The sequence below is a fragment of the Hesperophylax consimilis genome, chromosome 27 (assembly GCF_061612785.1).
Source record: "Hesperophylax consimilis isolate HC1 chromosome 27, BYU_Hcon_1.0, whole genome shotgun sequence".
NCBI lineage: Eukaryota > Metazoa > Arthropoda > Insecta > Trichoptera > Limnephilidae > Hesperophylax > Hesperophylax consimilis.
Window position 1 is genome coordinate 19,382,380 of NC_142862.1, and position 20,952 is coordinate 19,403,331.

Below are 20,952 nucleotides of genomic sequence, written 5' to 3' on the forward strand. Positions count from 1 at the left end.
CTAATAAAAAAGCTTTCGGCTGTTTACCTAGCCTCCAGCCAACAGTAGAGGTACTTCTATACTAAATACGGAGACAAAAATGAACAGCCCACTAAAAGACTTCAATTGCAAACGAAGCTTTTTATAGGTTTAACCTTAAAAATCCATTCTTCCTTCACCAGATTAAAAAATATATTTGAATTTCTCTAACATTTTTATTTTCATAATATCATTAGGTATATGTATCACCTACTATGTACAAAAAACATCAATAAATAAAACATACACAAAGCAAAATTTACTTCAAATATAATATGAACATTCTTCATTATTTATTTACAGTAATATTAATTAAATAAACTAATGAACAAATATTCCTTATAAATATTTACTTTTGTCTAACAGAGAAGTTTCCATTAATTTATATAATACAAGATTAATACATTTTTATAATTCAAGCTAAGTATCTTACTAAGAACTTGCGTCAATCACATTACATTTATTATTATAGTATTAAATATATTAACGCCCGCGTGGTTTGAAGTAATTTTTACAAGAACAGATTATTATTACCAAACTGAATTTACAAAGTATGCTGTTTCGTATTAGGTATATTGTTCTATCATACATTAAAATTAGTAAGCCAAAAAACCCATAATTAATTAAATTAATTAACTTCACACGTTTTTTTTATATCATTATTATTAATTCAAATGTTATCTAAAGCTTAGAAACTAGTTAACAAAACATATAAAAAAGAGATCAACTCAATTTGCTTACTTAAACTTAAATATTTACAATAAAATAGATATAATAATAAAAATCAGTTGTTTTAAAAATAATATTGATGATTTATGTAATTTAAAAGTAATGAAGATTTTTAAACCCGTTAAATAAATAATATCATTCAGATTTTAACACACTAATGAACAACATATGAAAAAGTAGTTACAATGATTCATGATTGTCAGCAAATCTTTAAAAATGATAAAATAGTAGAAAACGGATTTTTATCACAATAATATTTCGGAACAGAAACACAAATAAAATTATCAGTCAACCAAGAAAAAGACCAGCTTTTGTTACACGATAAAAAAAATCCAGATATATTAAGATACTGGTAAGTTAAGTACGACGAAAAGAGCAAAAAAAGAGAATCGAGAAATTTAGGCCTCACTTTTGTATGGCTTGAAGAGCTTTGGTTTTTCTTGAACGAGTCCTGTTTGCCCTTCAATTTTTTGGCTTGCTCCCTGGTCATACTCCAGTAAAGATCCATGGACTGAAAGATCTCTTCCAGATCCTTGAATAGCATACGAGTCGTGGCTTTGGTGATGCCTTAAAACGTCCGAATATTGAGGGTACGTCTTTTGACCAAGGTGGCTGAGTATCTTGTCCATTTGAGGCTTTGATTCTGAGTGCTGATCTCCGCTTCCCGGGGACATGCTCAAATTCGAGTTCACGCTGATTTCTGAATTGCATGGACTTTCGTTGTTCTTCATCCTGCTAGATGAAACTGTCACTGGGGACGATGAGTTTCTAGAAGTGTCCAGTTCTTTTTGGTTTGATCTGTTCAAGTTTAGTCCAGATCCAATGTGATTTAAGTATGAAGACTGAGCTGGGTTCATCTGGTGGGATAAGTTGATAGAATGTAGAAGGTTTGCTGGATATCCTGATGCGGATCTTCCAGGGCTTTGTGGTCTTGTGTTTGAAGAGTTTTGAAGTCCTTGCGAACTGGGGTTCATTGAGTTTGCTGGGATGGGGTAAGGAGCGTATCTGGCGTAGTGGTTGTAAGGACTAAAGTGGTTGGGGTGTCCTAGCAGGTTTCCGGTGTGGTTGAGCATCTGGTTGGGGAAATGGGCGTGCGACTGAGCGAGGAGGGCGGGGTTGGGTAGGCCGGGGTGCCCCAGGCCGGGGTAGGCGTAAGGGAGGGCAACCGAGGTGGCGGCAGCTTGCAGGATGGACGCCGCGAATGCGGGGTCGCTGTACACCGCTGCGTAGGGCCAGGCGACGGCTATCCTTTGGCGCTTATCCTTCATACGACGGTTTTGGAACCAAACCTGACGAAAAAAAAATTAATGTTAGGAATGTTAAGCATATTACAAGGGTTGAGAAACAAATAAGAACCATCATAATAAATAAATTTGCGACGATTGATGTTCAACTGGTTATAGCCAAAATTTAGTTAATACGAATGTGTGTCTAGGTGTACGTGGGCCAGACAGAAAGTAACATCTGCAAAAGAATCTATGAACACTTTCGAGCTTGCAAACTTGGCCATTGCCGAGCATTACTTTGTTCCTGAAGTCCTGGGAAGACCCAAAACGGACGCAATTGAAACCCACCAAAAAACATGAATATTAACAGAGACTACGGGGCCAAGCTTAACAGTTCTTGGTATCCGGTACTTGATTGCTACACCAAAACTAAACCTCGAAAATCATTTTTTTCACTAATTATACTGAAATATCGGCCCCCTAAGAGGATTGGAGCGCGCCACACTGTATATCTTTTAAATACACAAACACAATCTGCCCTGATGATGGTCAAAACGGCATAATACCCCAAAATAAATCACGAAAAATGTATGTTTAGGTTTACAGACTGGTAAAAATGATGCATTAAACTTTTGATGAAAGTCTCTAGCTGTAAATAGTTGCGTTAAACTGATATCTCAAAAGATGTGTGCATTTCATGATGCCAGAAATTACCGTTTCAGTAGACTTAAAATATACACATTGTCTGCTTTATGACACAGATACCCGTAAGATGAGCAGTGTTTGTAAGACCCATAACACTTTAAATATTATTACGATTGATCTGTTACATTTGTACATAAAATTATGGTTTTATGAAAGCTATGAACCGATGTGTGAACAAATTACACAAGAACCAATAAAATTCATGAACAAAGAACAACAAAAATTACTGTATTGCACAAAACACGCTAAACATAGTCAGCAATTAACGACTCTTGACTGTAAACACCGATAATAAAATAAATGAGAAGTATAATTGAGGATACATTGCGCTAATTAAAAGCTGAAAGCATGACCTCTGTCATAAAGTCTATGTGCAAGATTGTTGGGTGCGTATCCCTGGTAGCTTCTTACGTATGGTTGTTGTTCAGAACGGTCACTGTTTACCAATGGTTAATGGCTACCAATGGTTAATTGCAGAAATGTGAAGATTTTAAGGCACCCGAATTAACATCGTTATTATTTTGACGTGGCCCAATGATGGGCAAAGACAAGAGGGCGCGAGAATGCGTGACATAAACCAATAATAAAATTAAAAATCATTTAAATATCACTGAAAATGCCGAATAGAATTAATTCATGTAGATATGATCATACACCTAGTTAAATCAACATCTTTCTAAATGCTGACAGCCAAGATGGCCGCCGTTCGCTTTTAAAAATATTTTCTGACGTCTTAGGTTTGATTTTTTATAAAAAAGTTATTATTACATCTAGCATAGAAACCAGAAATAAAGTGAAGAATTCAAAAAGAAAACTGAAAAGCTCAAAATTATCCGGACAAAACATAATAATCCACTCGAAAAAGCCATAAAACCACGCGATACTATAAGTTGTTAACAAATATGTTAATTTTAATGAAGATTTGATATGTGATAGTAGGTAGGTACTTACGCAAATTTAAATAGCACTTTTGGTAAGAAATTCTTCCGCTTGGGGCGCCATCAGTAACCAGACATTAATACGGAAGGTAGGTACTGTCTGTAACTGTGTATATAGTAGGTAGGTAATTACTATTGTTTTTTTTAAATGTCGAACTGTTTTCTCTTCAGTTGAATAATCCCAAGAAACGGCCGACAAACAAAAGAAAAGTTAATTTTATAGATGTTAGATTCCGTTTCTTTTGGGACGAAATATGTTTGCCGAAATACACCTGGCTGCGTGAACCTTCAACCGGGGTTCGCGGTCAAACAAAATTATTACGACTGAATACAGTCTGACATAAATGTATGACCAACAGCAATATAGCTCAAAGGTAAATGAATGTAAGTTAACCTAACTGAATGTAAGTAAGTTTAATTAATCAAATGGTGGTACTATTCCAAAGGAGATGATTCTAAAACATAATCTTTCTATTTAAAGAAAGATTATGTTTGCCAAACAATGTACATGTTTATATGTTTATAAAACTATTAGCACACACGAAGATGTGAGCTAACTTAAGATTAATAAATAAATAAATAAACATATTACGAGACTTATTTTAAATATTTAACGCTTTGCAAGTAAGACAATTAATTACATTAAAATTAAACAAAATCAGATCACAGATTTAAATTACACATTTAAAAAAACGTTGTAACCACTGTTGTTTTTCCTTGTTAGTTTAAAGTTCGAATGTACAAAAAAATTGAATCTGAAGAACAAAATTCTAAAGAAAAAATGGGTAGCTTGGTATTGCCATAGTACACTGCGAAAACTTCCTGTTATTGCTGTTTTCCTGTTAAATACGGGATTGTGTATTGGTATCCTAAAAAACTTTGCATTTCGTTTAGAGTTATGAACAGTGTATGAACACGTATTCCGATATTATTACAAATTTATCAACACTTTATGAGGAAGGGGCTTATCGTCCCGTTTTAAACATGATGATTAATAATTTTAAATAGATCTTCAATAAATTAGCATTACTCATTTTTCTCCTTGTAGGTAATGAAAATTGTTTGTATGTACCAATTGAATAAACTTCTATAAATTTATGCCAAACTGAAAGTTTAATGTTTCATTTGCTTAAAATATACAGGGTTTTCCAATAAGAGGTGTTATTTTGATATTCAATCGTAAAAGATCAATGGTTTCGTTACTTGTGTGGCACGTAGCGCCGTCTTGTTGAAAGTGAACGTTGTCCAAATCAATACCATCCTATTCCGGCCATAAAAATCATTAATCATCTCTCGATAGCGCAATCCATTGACCGTAACTGTTACTCCAGCCTCATTTTCGAAAAAGTAAGGTCCAATGACTCCGCCGGACAATAAACCGCACCAAACAGTCACACGTTGAGGACAAAGAGGCTTTTCAACAATAACTCCTGGGTTTTCCGAGCCCCAGATGCGACAATTTTGCTTGTTGACGAAACCACCGAGGTTGAAACGGGCCTCATCACTCAAGATGATTTGCATTTGATTCACTCAAGTGAATTTTAATAATTTCAATGCATTGTTGAAGCGTGTATCCTTCCATTTTTATTAATGGCGTAGTTTTTACTTGTCAAATGTCAAAAAATGACAACTTCAAAAGTAGCATCTACTGAAATAGCGTGCTATTCAAAATAACACCTCTTATTGGAAAACCCTGTAGTTTCTTTCTTAATTAAACATTATCTCATGGATACTTGGCGATGAGTTGGTGTTCGGGCATTTGGCCAACTTCTTGATGAAAAATAGATAAAATCTATAATTTGAGCAGTAAATCGCGAAAGCCGACGGAAATGCGAAGTTATTTTCTCACTTATTAAATGGACTATTAATTATAATTACTGATACATAATAAGTTTTGTATATTTATACAAAAGAAACTTGTAAAGGAAGCACTCACCATAAATATTTAATATTAATGATCAATTTTAATAATCACGTGCAATCGAATAAGAATATGAAACAAAACTGTTTCTATAAGTATAAAAATTACCTATGTCGGGAGAAAAATGAATATTGGTGATTTATTAGAAATCTCTTCAAATTATTGGTATTCCGGTAAAAAACGGGACTGCAGGCACCTTTTTGGTACACATCAAGTAAATTCGTAGTAATATCGGAACACGTGCTCAGTGTTCTTGTACCTGCGTTTGTCTTAATAATATTAAATGACGAAATACGATAATATTGGGATTTTTATGAACATGTGTTCCGACATCTTTACAATTCATTGGTGTTTTACTAATAGTTAACAAGAAACCTCTCAATTAATTCGTTATGAGCCTGCAAAACCCGTTTTTAACCGGATAACGAATAATTTGAAGAGATTCTCAATTAATTACCAATATTTAGTTGTGAGTAAGTTTTCAATTTTTGCAGTAAATCGGAAAGAACGTAATGAGTGCAATGACTACCAACTGTTCTAATAAGTGCGAATATATTATTTTCATTATAATGGATAGTTATCGAGAGGATGGTGAAATACCTCCTAAGTAAGCAATGACCAATAAAAAAATGAATAGTAATATTTTTTTAATAAATATTATGCATTGGGATTTGAAATTACCATAATCGTTATCATTGGTTTAATTTTCGTGAATTCAGTGGCCTGTCATATATGGGCCTACGATTTTAAAAGGCCCCACAGTTGGGCGCCAATGTAAAGCATTATTGTTGCGCATTTAGAATTTATCACTTCCATGTTAAGTGGGCGGCTTCCATCTTTGATCGCTTAACAAAGCTTTTGAATCCAAATAAATGGCCACCGGACTCTCCTATCTGACTTCACACCATCTGTACCTATGATTTTATTTAATTTGTCCGTTGAATTCATTCCCACATGTGAGCGTTTATGGATTATTGTTGTTGAAACAGTTGTTTCTGGAGAGGTGGTATTTAGAGCTTTAGAGGCAAATGATTGGTTGGAAACTTGCGTAGACTTACATTAAGCCTGGGCTTAATTCAAACAGAAGATAGCTACATATCAATTTCTACTTTGAACGGTATTAAAAAGGTGATTCAACTTATTTTAAAAGCTTTTGTGGTAAGACTATGTATGTATTGCGAATGAAGAAATTTGACAAGCTCTAACGGCCATTGTTCCCAATCCTACTGATTAACAGTTGAGGCGAAATTTTGGATCAACAAACGCAAAACTACGCTCTTTCCAAGGAAAGGTGACGACTGAGCCATCTACCAATTTAAAGAAGCCTACTGGATTAAGCTTGCCTCAGTAAATGAATAGTTATAAAAAGTGTCGACAGAGTGAAAAATATTCGCGTCGTCAAGCTAACAATTTATTTTTAACATATTACATATGTTTGTTTAAAAAATATCGGTTAGTGTATTACAGTATTTAAAAAAATATATGCATTAATAATAAATACAATAATTAATTATTCAATATTAATTTAATATGGAAAGTTTTTACTTTGATGTCATTTTATTGACTATGAAAGTGGGCATGGCCACTTAAGATAATCAACCGTAAAGATGTTTGGAAACGGGCGAATTGAACGTTACTGTACTTGGCTGATCGGAGACTGAGATTGATCTTTCGAAATGTTGGAAAAAACGGCCGTAAGTGTTGTGAACCAGGTTGTAAAAGACAGAAAAAAGCAAGACTTGTAGTCCATTACGTATTTCTGATACCAACACTGATACAGAGGAATGATTCATGTAGAAAATAGATCGATAAAAAATGCAATGCCGGTGTTATCGTAACGAAAGAGATTAAAGAAAGGACGATTGACACGAAGAGCTGATGAACAGGGAAAAAATATCCAGTGAATCGAATAAAAACTTCAAATGCTTTACGGAAAATATAGCACGATCGAATTGATCCATTATTGCAGAATATTTGCGAGCCACGAACATCCAAATTAATAGACTTGCCCTCACATGAAATCTGGATATCATTTCGACCAGCTTTAGGCAAACCACGTGATCATATTTTTGGCACCAGGATAGTTCGAGAATGCTTTGAATAAATCCGTACATCAACCGCCCAAGAGCGAACATTGAAGTGATCACACCACTCAGTGAAGTATATAAGGCAAAGGTTTGCAGGGTTGTCTATTGTCAGACTTTTCTGTGCAGGATTTGAATGGTCATTCTTAAACGAATCGCATTGCAACGCGAAAATTAGTCGAAATGCATAAATTATAACACCTTAGTAAATAGTGTTAACAAAATATTACATTTTGAAACGAGTCCGAACTTTTGTGTTCCCGTTTTGGGATATGTTAAGTTTTTAACGCAGCTTTTAAGATAGCTAAACAGCTAAGTTGTAAAAAAATCATAATTCGTAAGCAGATCTTATTTTCTAGGACCGAATGGTGATATTACAATGCGAGTTTCATTTATTAACGAATCATCTAAATGGGACAGTTACACAGCCTCCCGCACTCCGGGCAACTTCATTTGCTACTCTTTCCCTGATTGGTTCGTCTATTAATTTTAATGTCTATGGTACGAGCCCATTAATGATTGTGATTGAGACAAGGAGTATATGTAAGATCTTCCCACTTTTACAATTATAACTAAATAAGATTGAATGTACCATCTTAGATTATAATAACTTAATGCGAATTACTTCACGATTTATTATCTAAGTATAAAAATCAAAGGATTGCCGCCATTTCGTTTTGCATAAATATAAACATATTCCAAAAGTTGGTGCTAATCAGCTTTTTATCATAGCACATTATACAGGCAATTATCACCTGTACATACCTACACATAAGATCCACAATAGGAAGGCAGCTTTATTGCCACTTCAAAGGCGCCGTGGCAATTATGGCATTTATTGCATGGCTAATAAAAGTTACTCACATTTGCTTCCATTTCATCACACATTTCAAATAGTGGATGACACCAAGCTGACTAAAATATAAAAGTTCGTTTACCATGTTCGTTACCGTTGTCCTTTAAAAAAAAAACGATAAACGTAATTTTTTTTCCATAGTAATATTTTCATGTAAAAAATAATTGGCTCGAAGGGACAAAATTACGATTTATAGCAAAATATTTAAGGAAATGTATGCGTTATATCAAATGTTTATAAGGGTGAAAATCTTTTGACAAAGCTTGGCTACACTTAAACCGCACTATCTTATAGCCCTCGTTGAAATAAACGAACGAAGAAAATTAATCTAATATTACTTAGACAGATTAGAGATTCTAGACTCTAGCGATTCTCCGCGGAGTAGTGGCTCCTTGTGTTTTATTGAAGGTGTTCATTGAATGGTGATCGCAGCGTTGATTTGTCATAAGGGTGATAATTGGACGGGATGTACAATTATTATTATTTGTATGGCAAGTTTGTTATTTGGAAATCTCCCAACGGTTTTAGCGGGCTTTTGTCTTCTTCGTATTTACGATTGCCCTGAGCGTTCAATTCATTCGTCACAAAGACGAAAATACGAAATATTTAACAAGAAAAATACCAATCAAAAGTTACATCCGATATTATATTCAGCTGTAAATTATTAAAGGAAAGGGCCGGCTGGGACAAACGGCGCCTTATGCTAAAAAAACCTTAAGGGCGCTGTATTAGGTGTTTGGTATGATCAGCACCTTTACTCCTAGATTCGATACCCGGAGCAAACTGCTTTAATTGTGCTTGCACAGGGCCCCATATAAAGCGTTCCATCATGAGCCGTAGAGCTTTTAAACTGCTAAGAGATGGTAAAATACACTACATTGTGGAACAAAGTAGGTAGTCTAGTAAAACAAGTCCCGCAGGAAAAGTAAAAACTTTCCTTAAATAGCAAGAACTCTCGAACGAAATTTGCTCACGAGAATTTATAAGCCAACGCAACTGTTTTCAGCTCTTAAATATTACTTCCATCGTGAGCTACAAAATGAATTTAATCTCCAAAAGATAGGAAAATACGCCATCTTGTCGATTAAAGTCTATTAGGGGTTTGTAGTCGAGTTGGTTCCACAAAGTAGCAAAAACTCACGAACGTTGAATTTAACCTTTGTGAAATTTGTACATCTCTTTCTGACAATAGTTTAAAGATCAACGCGACTATTTTCAGCTCCCAATGTTACTTACACCGCGAGGTATGGAGCTTTGAAATTAATTTAACTGCCAAAAGACGCCATATTGTTGAATAAAGGCAAAAAGCTTATACAATCATCGAATACTCTCGAACGGAGATCTTTAACAACATGAAAATTGCACTGCTATTTCTTATAAGAATTTCTGAGTCAACGCAACTATTGTCAGCTCTCAAATTTCCATCGTTGACCATTGAAAACTTTAAAAAAGTAACGTGTTTTTTTATGTGTAATGATTGTGATTTACAATTACCTTGATTGTGCTTTCCGGCAAGTTAAGCTGCGCGGCTAGCTCGCAGCGCCGCGGTCGGCTGACATAGTTCTCCTTGAAGAATTCCTTCTCCAGGCGCGCCAATTGCTCGCGCGTGAATGCGGTCCTGTAACGGCGGATGTTCGGGTCGCCGGCGCCGCCCGCCAAGTGCGAATCCGGCCCTGGAGACATACAGTCTGAAAAAAAAAATTGGTTAGGTACAAATATACTTCTCCGTAACGCCAAGAATTATGATCTGGTGGATCAATAAAAGCGACCTCAGAGGAAGGTTGAGAAAGAGATGGATTGATTGGGTGAAACAGGATTGGAGCAAAACGGAAAGTGTCATAGATAAAGAAAACAAGGAAGATGTGCCATAAATAATAAGGCGTTATTTCGGTAAAGGTAGGTAGGTACTGAATTTGTTAAACTTGATTAAAAGCAATAGGGTTACGTAGTGCTGTATCCATCACCAAATGATACGTTTTCATAAAACTCGTTCTATCTCGTTTTCTATTGTAGTCAGACATAAAATATAAACAGATTTAGAAAGAAAAAACATCAAGCTTTCTCTTTGCATTTAAAAGTTTTCCATAGACGCTCCCGTATAACAGAAAACCGTCAAATAATAAAACGGTTTTCTTTTATGAAAAATACGGTTCCATGATAACACGCCTTTCAAAAGTGATATAAAGTCATTAGAAAAGATTAAAAAAAAATTAAACCTAACCTATTCTACTTAACCCAGTTAATAAAGTTTTTGTTTCATCACTTTCCATGACTTTATATAACTTTTTAAAGATGTGATGAATTATCATTTTGATGATTTATCCAGTCACCCAAAAATACATTTAGTTTATCATGAAATTTTTTAATTCATTCATTATGGGCCTCCTGTCCCGTTTGTAACAGGAAAACGAATGGTTTGACCAGATTTTTAATCAATCACAATATGTTATACAAATTAGTTCTCTCCGTGTAGCAAATTTAATAGAATATTCTTGACAAAAACCTTTATAATATTATTGTCTAATTATCTGTTTTCCAACACTTTCTTATAAAGTGGTGAATACATACTATAATATATAAACTAACCTTAGGCTGAATAAAGTGCCACGCATGCCGTCGGTCGACCGACAACATAGCACTGACGAGCCAGACCGACGGTCCTCGTACGCAGCGCGTCGCTACTTGCGTGGCACTACAGCTCTTCATTAATTCAACTACATATTACTGCAAGCGACCGACGTTTTATTTCCAGCCTAAGTGTAATGATTATGAATATCAGCGTACGTATCAATACAGAAATTAGCCACCCTAATTTGTCACCAAAGACGAGAGAAGCCAATGACAGATGCTATATTGGGTCATATGGTAGACCTCTCCATCACTTCAACAACCAATAAGCTAAAACCACTTAAATTAAACAAAATTTGTCTAGACTTATAAGAAGGTAAATATTGGACAGCTACAAAATATGTTTGTTTCATTTCCAGATTTGGTTCCTATGTGATTTCCTACTATTACCTGACTTATAATATAATAAATGTATCACATTCATCGATCAAATTAATGGAGTTATAGACAGTCCTGATTTATTGACTCTAATCACCTTCAACATACCATACTGGATCGATTTTTTAATTTAAATTCGAACAAGTCAACAGGAATAAGTCATTTAGACACTAGCTTGATCCTAGATTGCACGCAGTTGGCAATACTTTCGCATGGGTTCTATGTAATTTTAAAAGAAAAACAATTGTAAATACGTACATTTTTTACAAATAAAACACCATTAAATGGGCACAACACTGTATATGGAGTCATATTACAAATTATAAAACCTTGTCTTATAAACATTAGTTTATCATTAAAAAAATAATATTATAGTTGGGGTGTGGTAAGTACTATAAAAAAAATTAATTCAAATCATGTATTAATTTCAAAGATATAGGTTATTGAAACAAAACCCTTTTTTTCAAACGGGACTCTTGTTTTCGCCAGCGTGAAGTCTGTTAAAATAAGATTACTCAAAAATCAGTAGCCAACAAAAAAACGACCCAATATAAAATTTATCTTCTCGACTAATTGATAAAAGGGCCGTCTGTTTCACAAGACACTTGAGAAATAAAGGCTCTTAGTAAGCAAATAAAAACAACACAACGCACTAATTAGTTAGTGTTTGTTAAAAGTTGTGACCTTTTTGCTATTACCAAATCGAGGGTTATTTTTCTCATGTTTAAGTGGTTTTTTTTTTGGAATATTTTGAAAATCTCCGACGGTTTTTTTTCGACGTTCTATATTTGAATGTGAAAACGCAGACAGGAAGTCCGTCTCCCGAGCAATTAGCCGAGTGTTCCTAATATGAATTTTAGTGTTTTTTTGTTTACTGTCTTTTAGTGGAAGCGTTTCCGCATTTTTAATTGCAATGTTTCATTTTATTTTGTTGGGTCATCAAGAGGGGTGTAACGAATAAAAAAGTACCTAACATTATGGCTCATTCATACATCTGTCAACAGTTTAAAGTGAGACTATAACATCCCCAATTGGGGTAGGTATAATGTGAGACTGAAGGTAGTGGGAAGAGGAAGGAGAGAAGAAAAATGTTGAGATTATATTCTACTCTGGAACGTGCGGCAAATATACTATATATTATTTAAAATTAATAAAGTGAAAAATAAACACAAATTAATCAAATATAATTTACTTGCGCACGCCGGAATTTGAACACGCAATCTCCGAATTATATCGTATCCCTCGAGCACGGATGCCGTCGAAACTAATAACCAATATAACGGAACTCAACAAACAATTCACAATTTTTAGTTTCATATTTTTACAGGTTAAATTCTATTAATTCATATATCTGTATTTTAAAATACAAATATAACTTTTCAATGTGAAAATATTTGCGTTGATCTAGAATTTTAATATGTAGGTTCAACCGTTCAAGAGTATTAGCTGCATAAGTCACATAATCAGTGACTGATTTATCGTTGAAATATAGTGAATTTCAGATAAAACTTGAAACAACTTATATTATTATGAACATCTGAAGGTTCATTCTGTTCTGAATCCACGTGATAAAGTGTAAAAAACCTTCAAGCACTAAAAGAATTGATATCTTAATCAAACATTGAAAGAGCGCGGACCTGTTTTGTGTACAGAAATGATGCGATAATGCCACTGTGCGGCGGCACATGGTAAACCATAAAGCCGCGTGTTTACAGTTTACAATGCCCGGTTCGACTCCTGTCGGGAACTTAGCGACCTGATACTAATGGTCTATTAGTTTTCGGCTCCTTTGATAATCAAAAAAAGCTCCATTCTGTTTTTTTTCTTCTGAAAAAGGTACCCAAATGGTGTTTGCTGGCTTTATTAAAGGAAACTATTGATGGAAATCCTGAAATCTTATCTGAGATTAGATTTTACTAGATACCTAACCTAAAAAATCAAATGCTATATTAGTTTTGTAAATTTTTCAAGCTTTCCCATTACATAAGATAAAATGTGAAAACGTTCTTAATGGATGTTGTTTTTCCTTGTATTGGTTTTCTTACAAAAGAATCTTTTAATTGATAGAAAATCTGAGATTGAATTTTACTACAGGATTCTCCAATAAGAGGTGTTATTTTGAATAGCCCGCTATTTCGGTAGATGCTACTTTTGAAGCTGTATTTTTTTGACATTTGACAAGTAAAAACTACGCCATTAATAAAAATGGAATGATACACACTTCAACAACGCATTGAAATTATTAAAATTCACTTGAGTGAATCAAATGCAAATCATCTTGAGTGATAAGGCTCATTTCAATCTCGGTGGCTTCGTCAACAAGCAAAATTGTCGCATCTGGGGCTCTGAAAACTCAAAAGTTATTGTTGAAAAGCCTCTCTGTCCTCAACGTGTGACTGTTTGGTGCGGTTTATGGTCCGGCGGAGTCATTGGACCTTGAAAATGAGTCTGGAGCAACAGTTACGGTGAATGGATTGCGCTAACGAGAGATGATTAATGATTTTTCATGGCTGGAATTGGATGGTATTAATCTGGACAACGTTTACTTTCAACAAGACGGCGTTACGTGCCACACAAGCAACGAAACCATTGATCTTTTACGATTGAATATCAATATAACAACTCTTATTGGAAAACCCTGTAGATAACCTACAAATTCAACTGCTTTATTAGTGTGGAACATTTCTGTAACTTTAGCATTGCGATTGATCAAATGTGGTAAATGTTCCTAATTTATGGTGTTTATTGAAACCTTTTCATTGATCTACGAAAATTTGACTACTTATCTGAGATTGCATTATACTTGATACCTAAAATAAAAATTCGACTGATCTTTTAGTGTGGAACACTTTTAAGCTTTTCCTATGTAGTTAAAATGTGAGAAATCATGAACACATTTAAAAAAAAATTATCTCGATAAAATCATCCTATACAAATGTTTTATATAAAAATAACATAATTTAGTTTTCACCAGATGAAAATTTAAATTTAAAAAGTTGTAAATATTGATCAAAATCACCCTGTGTCTATTTGCTTATAATAATAGCTGTGCAATTTAGATCTTTGCTGGTGTCCTTTCCTATCGATTGTTGGCTAACATCACAGCAAATCACAACTACAACATATTAGGGTGCTTTACCCGTGCTGAGTCAAAACCTATGAGGTTTTAGTAAAGCCCCAATTTTACAATTTAATAATATTCAATAAAAAATGCAATAGTGAAAAAAAAATTGGTAAATATTATGAGGTACCGTTGTATATAATGATGTATGATATACATTTACGTATCGTCTAAAACAAGAATGGATTAATTCGATACGGCTGCTAAAAGCGTACATAATCTCCGCAACTTATCGATGAAATCAAAACAGATATTGTCACATCAACACAATTAAAATATTGTAATCCTGCCACGCGTTGGTCACCCTTATGCGACAAAATCACCCCTTAAAGTGCACCCCAATATTGGGGCTTCCCAGATTTAACCGGGATGTAATTCCCAAGAATTAATCGCGCGGAACCGGCAACTGGTGACAATTCACCAATGATCAATTGTCGGTTAATCGGGCACGTGGATAATTAGATCGGACAACGGATAAATGAATACGGAATAGGTTAATTGTGCCTTTATTGATGGGGACTGAATGCATTGATCGTATAATTGAGAGTTTGACCGTTTGGGGTGAGATTTTATTAAATGCCGACAGATGTATTTGGGCAATTTATAGGGTAATTGATTCAACGTGCGGGTGTTAAATTTTATTAATCGGTCAATTTTTATTTAAGGTAGCTATTGAGCTGAATCAATGCTGAACTATTTCTAACATGAACTATACAGCTTTGAAATACATTGTACTGTCATAATTTAACACTTTACTGTTTGTATCAATATTTCAACTGGCGATCTGTTCTTAAGGCGATACCATACGTAGTAATGCAAAATCATGTGTTTTTGGTTTGAAAATTTGGTCACCCAGAAATGTTTCAGACGCTTTAATTAAATACTGCGAGTAGAATACATCTTGGCGTTTAAAACAATCGAGGATTTTTTAGATCTTAAGTCTTTTTATAAGCCCAGAAAAAAAGAATGTATAACGCCTATGAAAACTGCTTTAAAGTTCAAAATCTCCTACTTACGAACCTATTTTCTGATTATTTTATTGCATAATGTGGCAAATTAAGTTATTTATAAATTGATTGAAAAAAAAATATATTTATGTCTGAACATCCACAAAATAAAATAAAAGACACTTTTTGGCCATGTTTTTTTCTTGCATAAATCAAAACAGGCGGGAATTTAAACCTTATCGCCATCTACGTAAGGGTTATTATTGATAGCGGCTCAATTTAAAATATTACACGACGTAGTGCATCGCCTTACTATATAAATCTGTTCTTCTAAAAATCTGTTACGCTAATTTACGCGCCATTGTAAAAAGGACGTAATTCGTAAGCAGATTTAATTTTGGAGGACCGAATTTTTTTTTTTTTTTTTTTTAAAAGAAAGACAAACATTCCCAGGTTACGAATAACCCAACAATGTTTGAAAATCTCCTACTACCACCACAGAAAGCCGAAAATGTTGCTTGTGTTGTGATGGAGGACTTAGCCAGCCGAGGAATCGAACACGCGACGCTCGGGTGAGACCCAAGCGCTATGCCCACTCAACCACTGACCGGTCAATTGTTATATTACAGTCAGATTAACCACTACTTCAGTCTCAAACATACACCAGTTGGGGATGCCATAGTCTCACTGGCTCCAGACGGTTAGGTTATGTTAGGTTAGTCGGCAAGGCTATTGTCAAAACGTAAAATACTATAAACATTAGTTAAACTTGACAATTAAGTTTGGGGTATTCTTGGGGTAATTATACCCTTTTCCTTGTAAATAGATTTACCGACAGTGGAATTTGTAAATTATGGAAGGTATTTTAACCGTTTGTTATACCCCAACGGATCTTTTAAAACGGCGATAATTTGTTTTGTACCTAAATTTTAAAACAAAAATTATATTATTAATAGCATTGATATTTTGATAATTGTTGTAGCGCTGTTATTGTATAAAAAAAAATCACATCAAAGGCGCAGAATTTTAATCTTATTTTACTTTCCCCATTATTTGGCTAATTTAGGATATGAAATGTGCAGTTTTGACTACCGATGGATGAAACTATAAAGCAGAACTATCTGAAGATATAAAGCAGTTAGAACTCTCGAACGGAGATTTCTGACGTTAAACTGGGACGGATTTTCCTTACTTAAAATTTTAAGTCAATGCAGGTGTTTTTGGTTGTGACATCCCCAATTTGGGTGTGCTGTAAGACTTAAGGGAGTGAAGAAGGTAAGGTGATGGGAACAAATGAAGTTTGGAAAGTACATAGTCATTCAAATCTGGTCACCAAATACGGCAAAAGTCAAATCAAGCAAAGTTTGCGTTTATAATTGTGTTTTAGAATGGGGCGATACTGAGAATAATGATGAACCGACAACATACTTTTTGGGTATGTCACTTTCAGCTACCTGAAACGCCCCAGAAATATTTTTCAGAAGGTCAAAAGAATAATAAAAATTATAGATTTTGTAAATTTTGAGTTGTAAAGTACCTCGTTTTATGGTAGCAACCAAAAATTATTATCGGCTATAGAAATGCCATGGAATGGAAGGCAAAAGCGGCAAAGGATCACGTGTTTTTTCAAAATTGTTTTGAAGACTTTTTCAACAAAAAGTAATAAAGTCCTAACTGCATGCTGTAAAAGAAATGAGATTAACTTTACTGTGTTATTGTTTATTATATTGGTAAGAGTGCCGACAGAGGGGCAAATTTCTAGGGTCGTTTATTGGGGTAGAAATATTAAAGAAACTGGGTAGAAAGTAGAAATCTTAGTGTTTGTGTGTCCGTTTTTATTATAATAATTGTAAGAGAAGAAATAAGGGAAGATTGGTGTTAGATCGAGTTTCCGATAAGTAGATACCTACTTGGAATATGTTAGTTTACAATATATAGCGCCCTTGAGGTCTGTCTGACCTGATGATGAACACTGCAAGGCTGTTGGAAACGTTGAGTGATCGAAAATGAAACGCAACACGTTATTAACTAAGAAAGGGGATTAAATAATTAGGCGAATCAAATTTTGATACAAAAATTATATTATATTGGCAGGTAGGTACTTATTTATAAGACACCTAATGTTAAACTCTAGTTAGGCACGATATCGAGGGATCCTAACCTGTGTACCAGAATTATATAAATAATTAACGTTTTTATTTATGAAAAAATAATAAACAATAACAATAAATACATTACACGTCATTTTTATTATTGCATACGTAGGTAGGTGCTTACTTTACTTAATAATTGATTCATCACACACGAATGTGTTGAAAATATTTCTTATGTAATTCTATGGCACCTGTATTATCTAAAATTCTTAATTTTTAATTTTAGGTAACAATCAATCTAAAATAAATTTAATTTTATATAGATACCTACCTATGTATGGAAATGAAAATAACTTTTTGACAGATCAAATATCTGACAGTTGACAAGGTAGGTGCGAAACCAACCTAATCTTCCTACATATTTACAGATAAAGTAATGGAGCTTATGTTAGCAGGGTCATCAGCTATCAAAAGTTAAATTAATGCACTCGATTCTTGTACTTGACTTGTACTTGATTGTAACCAATCAATTGTTAAAATGTTTCTAAATATTCAAATCCATTGTTATAATATTACTAAATATTTTAAGCAAAGCAAATGAATTGTTATTATATTTCTAAATATTTTAAAATGAGAACAAAAATTATTAGAACATGAAGTAAATAATACCTAAATATAAAGAAAATACCTCCACGAATTACGTGTGAATAATAATGTCATATTAATCTATGTAATACAATGGGTAGGTACCTATTTTTTGACATGAAATCAATTAAATATTTTAATATTATTATTAATTAATTATTCATACCTTTGCTTTTGGGAGAATCTGGAGGCGAATGGGGCCCCATTCCAGTATACTGCGGCGGCATCAAATCAACAACTATCGAAGGATTATTAGGATTTTTATGAACATCCACTCCGTAATTCCTGAATCCTTGCATCTTCAAAATAATGTTCCCGACGTTTCAAAAATTTACAAACTCGACGAAAATACACAGAATCAAAAACACTCTAAAACATTTTGTCCACACCCAAAAAACACTTTTTTTAAAAGATCGCAATTAATTACTATAGTTAAAATCACAAATGTTTATATTTTAATGATTTGAAACTTGAATTAAGTAGTAAATATACACTTTTTTTAATTTTTGGAGAAGTTATAATGTCATGTCGTAGATGATTTTTTTTGTAAAATAACATCGACGCGTCTACTCGCTAATTCTGTCATCGACTGATTAAATGTTCTAACCACATTGGTTATATACCGCGGAACTAAAGGGGAGGAGTCTAATAGGTTTCCCTTCGAAATTTGAAAATCTGTCGCTCCGCCTCTCGAAACTCTGGGCCAATGGGAAGACAGATTGTTTTCTCGCACCAAATTGAACGAAATCCTTCTCTTTCTTGCGTTGAAAATTGATTGAAGATTTTAGAAAGAGAGTGCATGCTTTCATTATTTGTTTTTACATGTCTACCGCCGAGTTAGTTTTAATAATAATCTTCCAAAGATAATTAACTACATGACTAACTATCACGCCGTTTCTCCGTAGGCAGAGCAGATATGGTGGAATGCCAAAAACATAAATATGTTTTGTCTTTATTTAAACCTCCCGCACCGGGTTATTTATTTATATATATTGTACGCCAATACATTAATACAGGCTTTTACAAACATGTGAAATATATAATAATTTAGTAGAACATTATTAAAAAAGAACGATTTAAATATTTGTTATTTGGATTCACTGCCAAAATTTAAAAGCGGCATCATGTCAATAATATTATAAATTTTTCAATGCGCATATATATCCACACAATGTGTGATGTATCTATACACTATACAGGTCACCCGGTAATTACTAAATATACATTTTGAAATATTATTACCTATATCTGAAAAATTATTACCATCCGTATGCAATTTAGGTACAAGTGAGTATCTAATCGAGTGTGCAATATCCAGGTTGTTTTTACATCACATACATCGTGATTATTTATTAGGTACACTATTTAGAAACTATTCCCTAATCCATCCCGTTACTCGAGCCGCGAGTACGGACGCAAAAAGTGATTTAAAATGGCTAAAATAATATAATATCCCTAAAAATAAATAAAACCAATTTTACAATAAATAATTATACTTGTCAAATAGCGACATTATAAACAAATTCCACTCCCCTCCACCTACTCTTTACCTCCTCCCCCCCCGCCATCAAATTTGATGTTCTCTCTCCCTCTTCTATCTTACCTATAAATACACTGAAACTTTGTTATTGATTTAATATGTTTTTATATAACCCTCATGAAGGTTCATGGTGAACCAAAACCGGTTGGTTTTATATACTGAATATATATACAATAAAGTGGAATTAAAAACAAAGTTAAATTATTCTACTTATTATAATTATGTATATCAAGTGTTTGCTACGTGGAAAAAATTATAATATTTGTTAAATATTAATATGTTATGGCCCGGGAACCTTTTTTTCACAAATAATTCAAACATTTCCTTGGCCAGGTGCCAAAATGGTACTTACACATTGAAGACACAGATAATGGGAATAAATAATTCAACAAATTAACTAGATATAAAATGTCAAAAACTAAATAAAATATAGTTTTTGAAAATATTACCTATGGCTACCACTTCCGAGACGGGCCCCAGAAAGGTGTCAAAACGGTACACATTTAGGACACAGGGCTCGGAGTCTTTGGCTGGGTGCCAAAATGATACACTTTGAGGAAAAATACAATAAGACTTAAATCTCAGAAATCATGGCTGGAAAAGGCGGTGAAAATATACCATGAAATAGGGAAAAATATTCCCATGTAAATTGTATTTATTTACTTAAAAACAATTAATGATAATTACTTGTTGATTTTTTTCAAATACATATAACGTATATGTAATCATGGTACATATAACTATAACTCCTGTTTAACTCAGCGAGTCCGAGCATGCCTATGTTACATTTTAAAGATGGAAAAATCTCCCAGGTTACGAATAACCTGAAGGTATTTGAATTCATCGAGTCATAATAATTAGAAAATGTGGCTTGCGCGTTGATGTAGGACTCGGCTAGCAGAAGATTGAACCCGAGAAGCCACAAATCGATCAGTTAGTTTGGACAAAATAAATATTATTAACGACGTATTATTTTATTTTTCCGATTTCCTCGATATCTTGGCTCCGCGTAAAAGAGACGGATCATTTATTTTTTCAACAATGGCGGTTTTGTAATAAGAGCCTTTGAAAATTCCCCATCCTTTATTTCACTCTTACACTCTGAGATCTTGTGGAGTTAAAA

The 20,952-nt window shown here is 33.8% G+C and overlaps 1 protein-coding gene across 1 annotated transcript; it reads right to left on the bottom strand.

The window, feature by feature from the left end:
• Nucleotides 1-921: 921 nt before the first annotated feature.
• Nucleotides 922-18,666, bottom strand: eve (homeobox protein even-skipped). The gene is made up of 3 exons (XM_089647793.1): nt 18,456-18,666; nt 9,972-10,165; nt 922-2,036 (listed from the first exon to the last, which is right to left on the bottom strand). Exons 1-3 carry the CDS (start codon nt 18,586-18,588, stop codon nt 1,146-1,148), a joined length of 1,218 nt encoding a protein of 405 aa, XP_089503919.1. The 5' UTR covers nt 18,589-18,666; the 3' UTR covers nt 922-1,145.
• Between the last annotated feature and the right edge of the window lie 2,286 nt (nt 18,667-20,952).